Source organism: Pocillopora verrucosa, chromosome 11, assembly GCF_036669915.1.
Source record: "Pocillopora verrucosa isolate sample1 chromosome 11, ASM3666991v2, whole genome shotgun sequence".
Classification (NCBI taxonomy): domain Eukaryota; kingdom Metazoa; phylum Cnidaria; class Anthozoa; order Scleractinia; family Pocilloporidae; genus Pocillopora; species Pocillopora verrucosa.
In genome coordinates this window covers 4694390-4709136 of record NC_089322.1, presented here as the reverse complement: position 1 = coordinate 4709136, position 14747 = coordinate 4694390, and the positions used below count along the sequence as shown (strand labels likewise).

At 38.3% G+C, this 14747-nt stretch overlaps 1 protein-coding gene across 2 annotated transcripts; it reads right to left on the bottom strand.

Moving 5' to 3' along the window:
• Positions 1-5461: 5461 nt before the first annotated feature.
• LOC136276949 (uncharacterized) lies at positions 5462-11875 on the bottom strand. Of its 2 annotated transcripts, none has more exons than XM_066158473.1 (4): positions 11809-11875; positions 11371-11695; positions 7182-7215; positions 5462-6592 (listed from the first exon to the last, which is right to left on the bottom strand). In XM_066158473.1, the coding sequence occupies exons 2-4, from the start codon at positions 11680-11682 to the stop codon at positions 5895-5897; spliced, it is 1044 nt and encodes a 347-aa protein (XP_066014570.1). In that variant the 5' UTR covers positions 11683-11695; positions 11809-11875; the 3' UTR covers positions 5462-5894. The 2 variants fall into 2 exon arrangements, with proteins under 2 accessions (XP_066014570.1, XP_066014571.1); XM_066158474.1 differs by having other exon boundaries at positions 5462-6568.
• Between the last annotated feature and the right edge of the window lie 2872 nt (positions 11876-14747).

Below are 14747 nucleotides of genomic sequence, written 5' to 3'. Positions count from 1 at the left end.
AGTTACAACATTTCTCATTTGGTTGGGCGAATTTGTTCCGGAACGATCATGGGTAGGAAAGTGGTTCATGGTAGAGCCATCAAAATAGTAGTACACGGTGTTCCACGGCCCACTCATGGAGAAAAGTGGTCCATGGCTTTGGGGCGACTTGTTTGGAAAAAAAAGGGAAGGAACCAACGTGTTACTCGGATCATCCGGCACCTGTTTAATTATCGTACAGTTGACGTCACCTTCCTGCCAATCAACCAAGCTGCCACTTCCCGGATCACACACCAGCCAATTGTTTATGTTGCTTTTGATAAGGACCTGTCTGCCGAGTTGCCTCCAGAGTGAAAAGTTCATGGCGTTGTAGTCTGTTTCATTTAATGGAGGAGTTGTGGAGATAGGAACATCCGCTTCAGATCTCACCGGCCAATTTGGCCTCGGAGTGATCGCATTTGATTTACGCCTAAAATGACTGTAGTTAGTGAAGGAATAACTCCATACAAGAGTCCAACCTCCTCCATTAGTTTCCATGTCACAGCAAGCCTTGAAAGGATTGGCCTGAGATCCACCACTTGGATTAATCCAATAAACACCCGAAGGGGAAGTGGGATATTTCCTGAGGAGGGTCTGGCACGAGTTTCCTATTGAATGCCGGGTTGAACCAGAGTGCAAAGGAGTGGTTTGACCTGGTCCAAGAAATTTAGAGAGAGGATGACAAGATGTTTAATGATTAAAACTAGGTTTCATAAATATTTCCTAATGGTGCCGCGTCGGTGGGAGCGTATAAAAGTGTAATTTGGCAATATCAACTAAATTGATAACGTAAATTGGCCACTGTATAGAGTTTCAAAGCTGACGTTGCGAACTGGCTTTGAAACTCTTTACGGTGGCCAATTTACGGTATTAACTCAGTTGATAATGCTAAATGATAGTTTACATCAGTGTTATAGTTACCAATTCAAACAATTTGCGTCTCAGTCTTACCTTGGGATGAGCCGGATTTTTTTGGTAGGTCAACCTGTATTGGCGTTAGACAAAACATCTCAATTAACATCCATACGTCATGCCAAGTGCATCTTTAAGGAATTCCTAAAGGCCCATTGGCACACAGTGTATCTTTGCACTCTTGGCTTCCGCTTTTAACCGAACGTTTTATGGGTGTTTAAATAGAGAAACTGATATTGAATGAACTTCCTTTGATCATGCATGCTTTCTGAGGAAACTGTGGTGCTAAGCGTGTGGGGGGTATCATAAGATATTTTGGTGTTATCAACTGAGTCGTTAATGTAAACCTGTCACCGTAAAGAGTTTCTAAAGCTGACGTAGGGTTAACGCTTGAAACGAATACTCATCTCAATTTATTTACGTCGATCTTTAGAGATATTTCTCTTTCTTTGGACTTACAGAGCAATGTAAATAAAACGTCAAAGTCCTGTTACGTTCATAGTTTTTCCTAAACAAAAATTACATTTTGCGTAATGTTTTTCTCGTGAAAGGATGGTGAAAGTAATCATGATCGCTGTGAAGAAACCTCCCCTTTGGTGGGAAGGAAGGAGGGTTGAACTTGTTGGTGGTAGTGCTAAAATTATCGTGTTTTGAGTTATCATCTTAAAACTGCAACATATCATCAATGGCAAATACCTTTGTTAAATATATAGAACCATCTCGCTGGTAGAGATGCCCAGCTACTGAACTTGTTTGCATTTCGCCGCGAAGAAGGTGACAAAGTCTTTGGTTTTCTAGAAAGTTTGCTCTTCTGCAAGAAGTTTCCCGCCCACACAAAGCAGAACAGGAAAGCAAAGAGTCAGTTTTGCCAGACCAAACGAGACTTTCCTCACTGAAACCAAAAAAGCTGTTTTCTTTGATTTGGAAGAAAACGCCATGTTCGGATCCTTCAGTTGTCGTCTTTGCCAAGAACAAGACGAAAGCAAATCGGTACACGACTTGAAATAGCATCTGTCAAGAGAATCTTACGACAAATTTTTTTTATTTAGTAAACATATGAAAATACAAATTGCCTACTTGTTGAGAAAATGGCAGAAAAATCAGAAAGGCAAAGAATATTTACTTACGCTTTTCGTTTATGAAAAACACCGCGCGACAGTCAGACAGTCAGAAACCTTTCTGAATAGATCTGCATCGTTAGTATTAGTTGTAAATTTGCTGATTCTGTGATCTTCGTCTGAAAGTGTATTTCTCTCTTTGAGTGGTGCAATATAGCTTTGACATTTTGCTTTCTAACAATAAATTTTCAATTACTCCCAACTCTATTATGACATTTAAATGAAAATTGCAAGTCCTGCAGGTTTTTAATGCAATCATCATAACGTCTAGACAAACAGAATATGGAAACACCGGAAAGACTATAATGTGCTATTTCACCTAAAAAAGAGAAAACCATTAAATCTAGAGTAAAAATTCTATCCTGTTAGATATCTGGCATTGATTGATAATTGATTTTTTGAATGCAAACTGTAAGAATGAAAAGCTTAATTTCTGTCCGGCTAAAACAGAGTCACCATCAGACCTCGTAAACATTTAAGACGGATGGAACAGCCTCATGTCAGAGGTAGACATTTTGAATTTTAAGTCAAATTCAGCCGAATATATTCGCAGAAATAATGTTTTATAATGCTCGAAATTTCGTTTACTATGTTAAAATATATTGAAATATCATCAGCTATTCATTAAGTAATCCTTTCAATCTAATGCTATACTTTAACTTTATTCCTTGCATTTATTAAATTTAGTAATATGTATATTAAAGTTCACACGGCAACCAGGTGGACAATCAGACATAGTTTGAAGCTACACTGGTTTGCAGATTTAATGAATGTAACCGAAGAAGTTACAATTCATAGACCCAACGTTTCGACACTCCTGTCTAGTGCCTTCATCAGGGGTGATCTAAACGCTGCAACAAGAGGTCCTTTTATATGATCACTAATTAGCGGCCTTTTTTTTTTCTGACGAGGTGTAAATAGGCGTCAGGAAGCAGACCGCCATCGTCACGATTTAAAGGAGCGTGGGCGGAGTTAATGTGCCAAGCCTCCAAACAAAGGCGCTGGTGGTAACGCCGATTAGTAGTGATAATTTTAGAATTATCCCACCCAATTGTATGGTTGGTTAGGCAAGTATGCTCCGATAAAGCTGAATTTTCCTAATGACCTTTTCAAGCTCGAACTAAAATGTCTCTCACGCATTTTTTGCACCTTTGATTCCTTAAATATGTTTTTAGGCCGGGGTCAGATAAGTAATGTTCACTTACCTTTGGTGTTCTATGTTCTTTCGATAGTGTCATTAAGCCTTTTGGTACAGAAAACAAATCAGTTTAGACTCGTGATACAGCAACTCATCCAGGCTGCTTAATACGCTGGATGAAGAACCTACATACTCTTTGATTCATCATCATCATCAACATCATCTTTCATTTGCCTTATTTACACAATACAAAAAACTTATTTACAGCAGTTATAGCTGGAAGGCGAGGAGACCCAGGAAGCCACCGGGCTTATGGGAGAGCCACTTCACTTACATTAATAAATCAAGGAAATAAAAAAGTGCTGCGAATGTGCGGCTAGGCCAATTCAGTGATTATTTAAGTAAAAACTCTTACATTTTCGTCTTAAAACTAAGAAGGTTTGTCGAACGAGTGACTGAAACAGGAAGAGAGTTCCAAATGTTAGGACCTTGGTAGAGAATTGTAAATTGCTTGAGATTTGTATGGCACAAATGCGTTCGACAATTACTGGCTGTTCTGGTACCATAGTTGTGAACTTGACTATTCGTTACAAAAAGATTGAGGAAGCAATGGAGGCAATAAGTTATTTCTATAATAAAACATGAATTTGGCGATTTCAAGCGTATTGACTTGGAAATATATGAAATTCGTAGTTTGGAGAATAAAGGAGCGGAATGGGTTCGATAGTCTGAGTTGGTGATAGCCCGCACAGCTCGCTTTTGCAAGTAATAAATTCTGTTTAAGTTAGATACGTATGTGGACGACCAGTCGCAGTTACAATAGACGATATAAGGATAAATTAAGGTGTAGTAAAAAGTGAGTTTGGTTGTAGAGGATAGGAAAAAGCGAGACCTGAACATAATACCTATTGATTTAGCGATTTGTTTACATACATAGCTGATATGGTGTTTTCAGGTGGGATGATCATCAATATAGACCCCAAAGAATTTAGTTATGTTAGATTGTTGTAGGGGTTTACTTCCAAAGGAGAGAGAAATGCTGGAGTTAAATGTCTTCTGTCTGGGTTTAAAATTACCTAGTTAGTTTTCTTTAGATTAACTGAGAGCTTATTGCATTTTAGCCAAACATCAATATTTTGGAGTTCATCATTAAGTAAGGATTCTAAGCAATTTGGGTTTGAGTGAGAATAAAGGATACTGGTGTCATCAGCGAAAAGCAGAGGGTCTGTTAATTCAGAGGCATTAGGGAGCTCATTTATGTATAGAATGAACAATAGAGGGCCTAAACTCGAACCTTGAGGCACACCACACTTGATGGTTTGCACTGGAGAGCAAGCTTGATTGAATTGGACAAATTGCTGGCGGCAAGAAAAGTAGCTTTTAAACCACTGCAGAGCCGCGTCACGCATATAATTGTGCTCCAATTTGGCAAACAAGATTTGATGGTCGAGAGTGTCAAATACTTTGGAAAGATCTCGGAAAACACCCACCGTTGTTTCGTGTTGGTCGATTGCAGAAGCTATTTTATTTACCAAATGAATTAGTGCGTACGATGTTGAGTGATTTTTGCGAAATCCAAACTGACAGCGGTAAAGTATATCGTTTTTTTTTCAGCAAATTCTACTGAGCGATTGCATATGACTTTTTCGAAAAATTTGGAAAAATTAGACAACATAGAAATATGTCTGTAGTTTACAAAAAAGTTTGGATCCTCTGCTTTGAAGATGGGAATAATTGTGGCGATTTTAAGTTTGTCCGGGAAAATGCCTTTTAGCAGAGATAGATTAATAATATCTGCCAATGGAGCAGAAATAAGGTGAAATGAATACTTAGTGACATGCATTGGGATACTGTCATAGCCAGGAGCCTTCTCTGAAGCGAACATGCCACAAATGCTTTCCAGTTCACTAGCTGTGGTGGGCTTTAAGTTAATGGAAGGATGGTTATTATCACCAAGATAAGAACGAAAAGAAGGATTCACACTGGGTATATATTTAGTTAGGTTGGAACCAATGTTTGTTTTTTTTCATACCCTTTGTAAAGCCCGAAATGATTACCAAATCCTATTAGGCAGGGCAAACTCTATTAGGTCATATGAAGAGGTGCTCCCTACCCCTCCCCCATCAAGCCTAAAGCTGTCGTTAGGGCAAACTCTATTAGGTCAAATGTAGAGGTGCTCCTTACCCCTCCCCCATCAAGTCTACAGCTGTTTAGTAATCTGAGGTTTACATCGCAAACTGTAGTTCTAAACATGTTTAATGAAGTGATTGTGTAATAGATATCCTGTGCAGATTAACATCAGTTTTAACGTTTAGAGTGTTAACTGTACTGTCTTTCAGAAAACTAAATGTTGTTTTGCGTTACACATTTTTTATTGCGTTACCAATTGGCGCATGTTCTCTATAGAGTGTTCCGCAAAGTAGGAGATCTCGCTCGTGCTCATCTCATAGGAGCGAATCAAGCGTGAACCTTTAGCTTCTAAAATCTGATCCGAAATTCTTCTTTCCAGTCCAACTTGTTTTCAGTGAAAAAGTATTGCTAGGAGTTAAAAGTTCTATCAGAATAACACCATCTAGCTGATACGTTGATTGATTTTCGTCATTTGTTTGCCAGGTAATGTAATGATTTTCCGGGTAATGAAATCAAGTTTTAAGAATTTAATCACCTCTTGAAGTATTTGTGTGCAAGAGTTTGTTATTATGTCTTTGCTACTCGGCTCGAATAAAAATGTTGCCATGTGGATCAGGAACATTTTTCTTTTGGTTGGGCTTATCTTTTCCCAGAGGATCATGGGTAGGCCAATTCCATCCTGTGTAACCGTCAAAATAGTAATACAAGTTAGGCGGGGACTCACTCGAAGAGAACAGCGGTCCATACCAATATTGGAGTGTTGAAAATTTGGAAGGGACCACCTCGTGACTTGGATCAGTCACCTGTTTGATGATAGTACAGTTGACATCACCTTCCTGCCAATCAACCAAGCTGCCATTTCCCGGATGACACACCAGCCAGTTGTTTATGTTGCTCTTAATGAGCACCTGTCTGCCGAGTTGTTTCCAGAGTGAGAAGTTCATGGCGTTGTAGTCTGTTTCATTTAATGGAGGAGTTGTGGAGATAGGAACATCTACTTCAGGTCTCACCGGCCAATTTGGCCTCGGAGTGATCGCATTCGAGTGATGGTTAAAATGACCGTAATTAGTGAAGGAATAGCTCCATACTAGTGTCCAGCCTCCTCCATCAGTCTCCATATCACAGTAAGCCTTGAAAGCGTTGGCCCGAGATCCACCAGAAGGATCAATCCAATAAACACCAGAGTTTGAAGTAGGATTCTTCCTGAGGAGGGTCTGGCACGAGTGACCTACTACTGAATGCTTGTTTGAACCTGAGTGCGAAGGAATGGTTTGATCTATAGGGTTACAAGGTTTTGAAAAAAATGGAGAACACGTTTTTAAATGATTGAAAACTGGGTTTCTGTATTGAAGACCAGTTCTCTGTTTCCAACTCATCATCTACTCCTTATTCCCTAAGGTGCTCATCGACCTGACAATTCGACGATATTTTAGACAAGTTTTATTCAGTTTTAACATTTTTGATGTTTGCCAACTTTATATTACGATGTCACAATTTTGATATTTCAAAACCATGCAATGCCTAACTCCCGTTTTTTGCATCGTGTTTGTCTGCGGTATGAAAGTTGAATAGCTGCTTTCAACATTTCATTAATCATTTGACCCCTAAGAGTGACTGGTATCTATTTTTCATCGCAAAATCAACCCTGAATCAGAATCACGAGAATAAAGGAAATAATCATCAACTAACAAAGCTCTTGATAGATATAGATATAGATAAACAAATTCTCTTTGTTAGTACCCTAGGAAATGTATAGAGACTGGTATGGAGAATATGCATACTAACGATAGGCTATGGAGGGTTAAATATGGCAGTTTATATCAGTTTCCTAGTTACCAATCTCAACACTTATATTCCGCTCTCACCTTGGGTTGAAGTTGTTATTCCTGGGAGGTAAACCTGCATTGGAGTCAAACAATACATATCAGTTGATACCCATAACTCATGTATGCATGCCTATGCGCATGCATACGAAATTCTTGAAGGCTTCTTGGTTAGTAACTGTGTGTTGTTAGTTGTTGGTAGCTTCCGCTTATAACAAAACGTTTTATGTGTTTTGGATGATAAACTTGATTTTTAAATGAACCTCTGGTTATTGGTATTTTCGTCTCCATTTGTCAACTAAAGGGGATAAGTTTAGTAAGAAGCGGTGGGGTTAAGTCGGTAGGGTTTATAACAAGACAATTTGAATTTATCAACTGATAATGTAAATTGGTCATGGCTCGAGACTTCAGCTCTAAAATCTCTTCAAGGCAGCCAATTAAGAGGCGATCTCTGTAAGAGCGGTTCAGGGCATTTCGCATCCAAAAAAAGTTTTCCCTCAAACTTTTCCCAATAAACTATCTTTGGTTACAAGTAAATAAAACCACATTAGTTTCTGGAAATACGTTAACATAAATTTTTTTAGAGCTGTCAAAAGTCAAAGCTGCAAAAGGCCCTTTTTTGACATCTTGCGACATCGAAAATTTCAAAAGTTGAATAGCTCGGTCCTCGTATCACACCGCATGCAGCAAAAAATATTTTTTATTCTTAAAGTGTGTGATATATAAGGTGTATAAAATGCATTTCAATTTTGATATTCGTTTATTCAGAGGCTCGTCAAAATTTATTTAAAAACACTCGTTGAACAGCTTTCTGAAATTGGTTAAAAGTACTCTTTCTTTCTTGGTTGATATTGCTCAAGTCCAGACCAGACCATTAAAAACGCCGCTTGATTTCTGCTAATAAGATGTTTGGCTGCAGAAAAATATAAAAACATCTTGCACTTATTGATTTTCTTCGCCGAGGTGACTTCAAGCTTTTAGCGATATTGCTAGCGTGACAGCCGATTATGCAAATTAGTTCATTGAGCAAACTCCGACCGTTTTATGTGAGTAGCTGAATAAATCTTAGCTTTTGACCATTATAAGTAGAAAATAAAATAGGAAATATAGTGGAAAAGCATTAAGACCACACCAATTAATACCTTAAACATTTTAAAAGGCCAAAATTTTGACAAATTTTATTATGTCGTGACGAAAGACGTCAACAACAACATATCGTATGTCATAATTTGATTGGCGCTCGCAAACCCCTTTTAAATAATTTGGCTTCTGTTATTTCATATTTGAGTTCTGACAGCTTACGCTATTAAAACCTGTATGAATATTTCAAAACCAAACTACAGGATTCTATTTGGTGTAACCGGCGATAACAGCACACACTGAAATACACCGTGACCACTGTCACATAATTCAATTGTGTAATTATCCTGAATTGCTTCTCCCTTCGTAATAAAGCAGCGATAACATCGCCTTTTGGATCAGAATTCTGGTCGGCAGAAATAAGAGAAATTTTGCCTGCACACCGGTCTTTATGAAAGTTTCTATTCAGAACTCTAGAGAGTTCTTTTGGAAAAGGACCCCGCGATTTTTGAGGAAATAAATTATTACGTTACGTCTCATCTCATTTTTCCAAAAATTAGCTATATTTATATCGTAAAGCGTGTAATTTTATTAGCTGTAATTCATATGTCTCTTTCGGTACTGGTTTGCTTGGGATTAATAAAAAAAAAATCCTTGAAACGGTATTCGCCACAAGAAGTCCTGTTTTCAGTCGCGTTCCTCAGAAACTTCGTTCGGAGACTGACGAGGAGTTTCCGGTTTGTTTAACTTGCCTCAGAGTACTGACTCAATAAAGAGTCATCTCTGCTTAATCCATTTGTTAAAAGAGAGTTTCACAGAAGGAGAGCTTATCTTTGCAAGGGCTGGCCTGTTCGATGTAGAAGACTCAGTTATGGCAAAATGTGGGTCTGCGCAAAGCATAGGCACACTTATGGGAAGTTCTGGCGCCAAAGTTCAGCGTGCCAGTATCCGACACACCCTGGTAGCGATTCCAAATGGGTAAAGAGCCGGTATTCTGTCAATTTGCAAATCTCAAAGGCCATTTCTAAGATGTATGGCGTTCTATAGAGGTTTAGACAATACTGCAGCTGAGGGAGCGGATGGTTTCAAAGATTTTTCTCCAAATTATAGACGAATTGGAAAGCGTGGGAGCAGAAAAGGACTAGGGTAAAGAAGTTGGGAAGAGGCTTTAGGAGAGCAAGTTGTATTTGAAGACTACATACCGTAATCGCTACGAAGCGGAAGATAGAAAATGTACCGATCACTCTAGGGTCTTTGCACTGAGTCATGCTGGTAACACTGACGTTCAGAAAGTATGCAGTCACAGTCACAACGTGAGGTGTGAGGATTGTGAGCAGCTGAAGAGTATTTTTGAAGGAGTAAAAGGCGCTATTTCTGAGTACACAATGCAGTTGGGTAGGTTTCAGAGAGAGGCGAGGAACACAGTAATGGATGAGATAGGATTGAAACATCCAATCATGTTTGATATCTATGACGTGTGCTCGTGGCAAGAGAAGCAAGGTTGCCTAGCCTCAAAGTCAAGATGCTAAGAGACATGTGCAAACATTTTGAGCTCGCATTCCAAATGCAAGATACAAATGCAGCACCTCTTGCAAAAATGGAGGAAATGATTTCGGAGTGCAGATGTTATGCAATCTAGTTATGACGTCCACCCGTTAATTATGCAAATGCGATATCCTTTTTCACAAGAACTCTTCAAACTTATGAGAAGGGACTGTTATGCAGACAGGCGTGACGACCAAATATCATTTTTTTTCCCTTTCAGCTAGAAATCCGAGCAATCGCTGCTTTATTTAGACATGAGAAGTATTCAGGACAATTACACAGTTTGTCCGTTTACGTGACAGAGTCAATGGTCATGGTGTATTTCTGTGTGTGCTGTTATCGCCGGTTACACTAAATAGAATCCTGTAGTTTGGTTTTGAAATATTCATACAGGATTGAATAGCGTAAGCCATCAGAACTCAAATGTGAAATAACAGAAGCCAAATTTTTAAATAAGTTCGCGAGCGCTAATCAAATTATGATATTCGATATGTTGTTGTTGACGTCTTTCGTCACGAGATATTAAAAATTGTCAAATTTTGGCCTTTTGAAAAGCTTAAAGTATTAATCAGTGTGGTTTTAAAGCTCTGTCCTACTGTATTTTCTACTTAAAATGGTTAAAATCTAAGATTTATTGAGCTACTCATATAAAACGGTCGGAGTTTGCTCAATGGACTAATTTGCATAATCGGCTGTCACGCTAGCAATATCGCTAAAAGCTTGAAGTCACCTCGGCGAAGAAAATCAATAAGTGCAAGATGTTTTTATATTTTTCTGCAGCCAAACATCTTATTAGCAGAAATCAAGCGGCGTTTTTAATGGTCTGGTCTGGACTTGAGCAATATCAACCAAGAAAGAAAGAGTACTTTTAACCAATTTCAGAAAGCTGTTCAACGAGTGTTTTTAAATAAATTTTGACGAGCCTCTGAATAAACGAATATCAAAATTGAAATGCATTTTATACACCTTATATATCACACACTTTAAGAATAAAAAATATTTTTTGCTGCATGCGGTGTGATACGAGGACCGAGCTATTCAACTTTTGAAATTTTCGATGTCGCAAGATGTCAAAAAAGGGCCTTTTGCAGCTTTGACTTATGAGAGCTCTAAGAATTTTATGTTAACGTATTTCCAGAAACTAATGTGGTTTTATTTACTTGTAACCAAAGATAGTTTATTGGGAAAAGTTTGAGGGAAAACTTTTTTCCGATGCGAAATGCCCTGGACCGCTCTTACAGAGATCGCCTCTTAACATTATCAACTCAGTCGATAAAACTAAAATATCTATTTTTTTAAGGCGTATCTCCATTGATTATGCTGCTTTTCATGAATATTTATGCGTTTCAAAACTTTCCCCTTTTTATTACTTCCGCGCGCTTTTAATTAAACGCTCTGGTCTTTTTCGTAGTTTTCTTGAACTGAAATTAAACTTGTTAGAGTTTTTTTCTCTTGAAATGATGGTAAAAGTAATCAATTTTGCCGTGAAAAGTCTTCCCTCTGATGGGAAAAATCGGCCAACGGTTTTCTGGGTCGTGATGATGCTAAAATGATCGCAAGTTGTCATCCGAAAACTATAACATGTAAAAAAATTAATGTGAAATACCTTTTTTAAATAGAAAGAGCCATCTCGCTGTAAAAGCCGCCCAGTTGCTGAACTTGTTTGCATTTCGTCGCGAAGAAGATAACAAAGTTCAGCTTTTTCCAGAAAGTTTGCACCGCTGCAAGAAGCTTGCCTCATGAACAAAACAGAGCAGGAAAGCAAAGAACCCGTTCCAGACCACAAAAGGCTTTCTTCTCCATAGCTGAAAATTTTATTTTCTTCGATTTGAAAGAAAACACTATTTTCGGCTCCGTCGGTTGTCTTTGCCGCTAAGAACAAGACGAATGCAAATCGGTAGTCGACTTGAAGTAACATCTGTCAAGAGAATCTTGAGACAAAATTTATAGTTAGTAAAGGTATGAAACATATTAATTACCTGCCTATAGACAAAATAGTCGAACAAGACAGAAAGATTAGAAAGAAAGAGAAATTTAAACCCACCCTTTTCCGTTGATGGAAAAACACCTCCCGACACACAGAAACCTTTGTGAACAGATCTGTATTGTTATATAAATTGTCAATTTAATGATTCTGTGATCTTCGCTTGACAGTCTATTTTTCAATTTGCATATAGTAATACAGCTTTTACATTTTTTTCTTAACAACACGTTTCCAATTACTCCACAACTCTATTTTAACATTTTAAATGACATGCACAAGTCCTGCAGGTTTATACTGCAACTATCATGACTTGACTTCTGGGTAAACAGAATATGGGAATAAGTGATGGGCTCCTGCGTAAATGGAATAATTTTAGCACTTGAAGTCGATAAAAATTATATTTTAGAGGCCCAGTGAATTCGTGAGGAGTTGGGCACTCTCTGTTTCTTTACCAGCTGTTTTAGCAAGAAAAACTAATCAAACAATATGAATTCGTTTCACTTGAATTTTTCTTATAAGTGTTTTGTATACCCTTCCCTAAGTTAATATGCTATAAGAAATATACGGATAACGGGAACAGGTGCTCATCAGAGAACAACTAACTTTCATAAACTAGCAAATGAAATGTTCCCATAAGGCTTAGCGACACCATTTAAATGGTTGAGTCTGTTTTGTCCATATGGTTTATGGACAGGCCAGTTACGCCCTGTAGAACCATTAAAATAATAGTACAGGTAAACGGTTTAAAAAATCGATCCAGCTTACTATTCGTTCAAAACGTGAAGATGCCGGTGTATCTTTGTACCTGTCAGTCACGTGTTTTATGATCTGACGGCTGATGTCACCTTCCCTTTCAATCAACCAAGCTGTCAGTTCTCGGATGGCACACCAGTAATGCAATGATTTTAAAAATTCAATCACCTCTAAAAGATATATGTATGTAGGAGTTTTTTACTGTCTTTGCTACTCGGCTCGAATAAAAATGTTACCATGTGGATCAACAACATTTTTCTTTTGGTTGGACCCATTTTTCCTCAGAGGATCATGGGTAGGCCAATGCTTTCCTGTGTAACCGTCAAAATAGTAATAAAAGCTGGGCAAGTGCTCACTCACATAGAATAGCGGTCCATACCGATTTTGTTGGTCAGTTGAAAACTTAGAGGGACCACCCCTTGAATTGGGTCAGTCACTTGTTTGATGACATCACCTTCCTGCCAATCAACCAAACTGCCATTTCCCGGATGACAAACCAGCCAGTTCTTTATGTTGCTCTTGATGAGAACTTGTCTGCCGAGTTGTTTCCGTAGTGAGAAGTTCATGGCGTTGTAGTCTGTTTCATTTAATGGAGGAGTTGTGGCGATGGGAACATCCACTTCAGATCTCACCGGCCAATTTGGCCTCGGGGTGATCGCATTCGATTTATCGTCAAAATAACCGTAATTAGTAAAGGAATAACTCCATACTAGTGTCCAGCCTCCTCCATCAGTCTCCATATCACAGCAAGCCTTGAAAGCGTTGAGCTGAGATCCACCAAAAGGGTCAATCCAATAGACCGGAGTTTGAAGAGGGATTCTTCTTAAGGAGGGTCTGCCCTACTGAATGCTGGGTTGAACCAGAGTGCAAAGGAATGGTTTGACTTATAGGGTCACAGAAGTTTCGGAAAGAGGATAGCAACACGTTTGATGATCAGAAGTAGGATTTACTCCCTAGCTTGTTCAACGGTTGGGCTATTTATCGATAATTCAATCTAGTACCAATCGGTTTAAAAATTTGACTAGTGTCACCTCTTTTCAGTTTCGGGGTGATGTGCATTTGAACCATCATAAAAATTAGTCTAATTAATGATATAGGGAAGGAATAACTCCTTACCGTTGAAGTTCAACCTCCCCCATCAGTGTCCATGTCACAGAGAACTTTGAGGACCAATTCAATAAGCACCCGATGTTGTAGTGGGACATTAGTTGAGGAGAGTCTTGCTCACAGTACTACTAAATGCTGACTTGAGCCAAGGGGTGCTATTATGTTGGAGTGGGGTCAACTAATTTTCCTTGCGTACATTTTTCCTTGGAGTGCACTAAAAGGTGTGGGACAATCAGTTCTTCCGAACAGTTTTGCTTCTATTCAAAGAATTGGTCTTAATTACGGAGCCCTTCTGAGTACAAGGAAGACATGGTGGACACAGAATATGTTTACATACCTCGTGGGCCAGATATTCCTGGAGAGACAACCCGTGAAGTAAACCAAGACGAAGTTTAATTTTTGTCATATTTTTTAACTCTGGGTTTTTTTATCTAATAAGTTTCTTAACTTTTAGCTTGTGGAATTTTATCACGGGTCATTTAAATTAGTTTTTTATCTAGACAACCTGAACGGGTACAAACAGATAAAAGCGACAGGTGCAATTTTCTTTTCTAAAATTTAAAAGTAAATAAATGAGAAGGAGAAACGAACATTTACGAAACGGATACGATAGAACATGGCGACAAATGTCTTTTATTGATTAGGTTTTCCGGCTATAAAGCATTTCCGACATTAAAACATAAAATTTCCAGTCGAGCTTTAGGAAAAAGATTATGAAAACCAAATTGAAACATAAACATGTGAAAGAAAACAATAAAATGAAAAACAACAACAGCATAGCATTACCTAAAATATCTAGCTCTCAAAGAAAGTTTTATTCATTTGTGATCGCACTGAATAATAAAGAAATGGTAACACAAAATGGTAACGGCAAAATATACAAAACTCTATGAAACACCTTTTTTACATGGAAGGAACCATCTCATTTTACAAATCTCTCCAACTTTCTTGCTTGTTTTCCTTCGCCAAAAAGCAAGTCTTTGTTCGCCAGGAAGTTTGCTCCTTTGCAAGCAGCTGCTCTGCGACACATTTGAGCACAGGTCAATGTAGAGTCAACCTTTTCACCTTGAAGAGCATTTTCATTGTCAAAAAAACCGTTTTCTTCTATGCGCAAGAACATGCCCTGATCTTCTTTGGCG

What these genes read in the sequence shown, in the direction of transcription:
- LOC136276949 (XM_066158473.1), bottom strand. Translation starts at nt 11,682, where the DNA reads ATGTTACTTCAAGTCGACTACCGATTTGCATTCGTCTTGTTCTTAGCG. An exon ending in GCTCTTTCTATTTAAAAAAG is followed by an intron (nt 7,216 to 11,370) that starts GTATTTCACATT and finishes ACTCCAATGCAG; the next exon opens with GTTTACCTCCCAGGAATAAC. An exon ending in AATAACAACTTCAACCCAAG is followed by an intron (nt 6,593 to 7,181) that starts GTGAGAGCGGAA and finishes GTAACCCTATAG; the next exon opens with ATCAAACCATTCCTTCGCAC.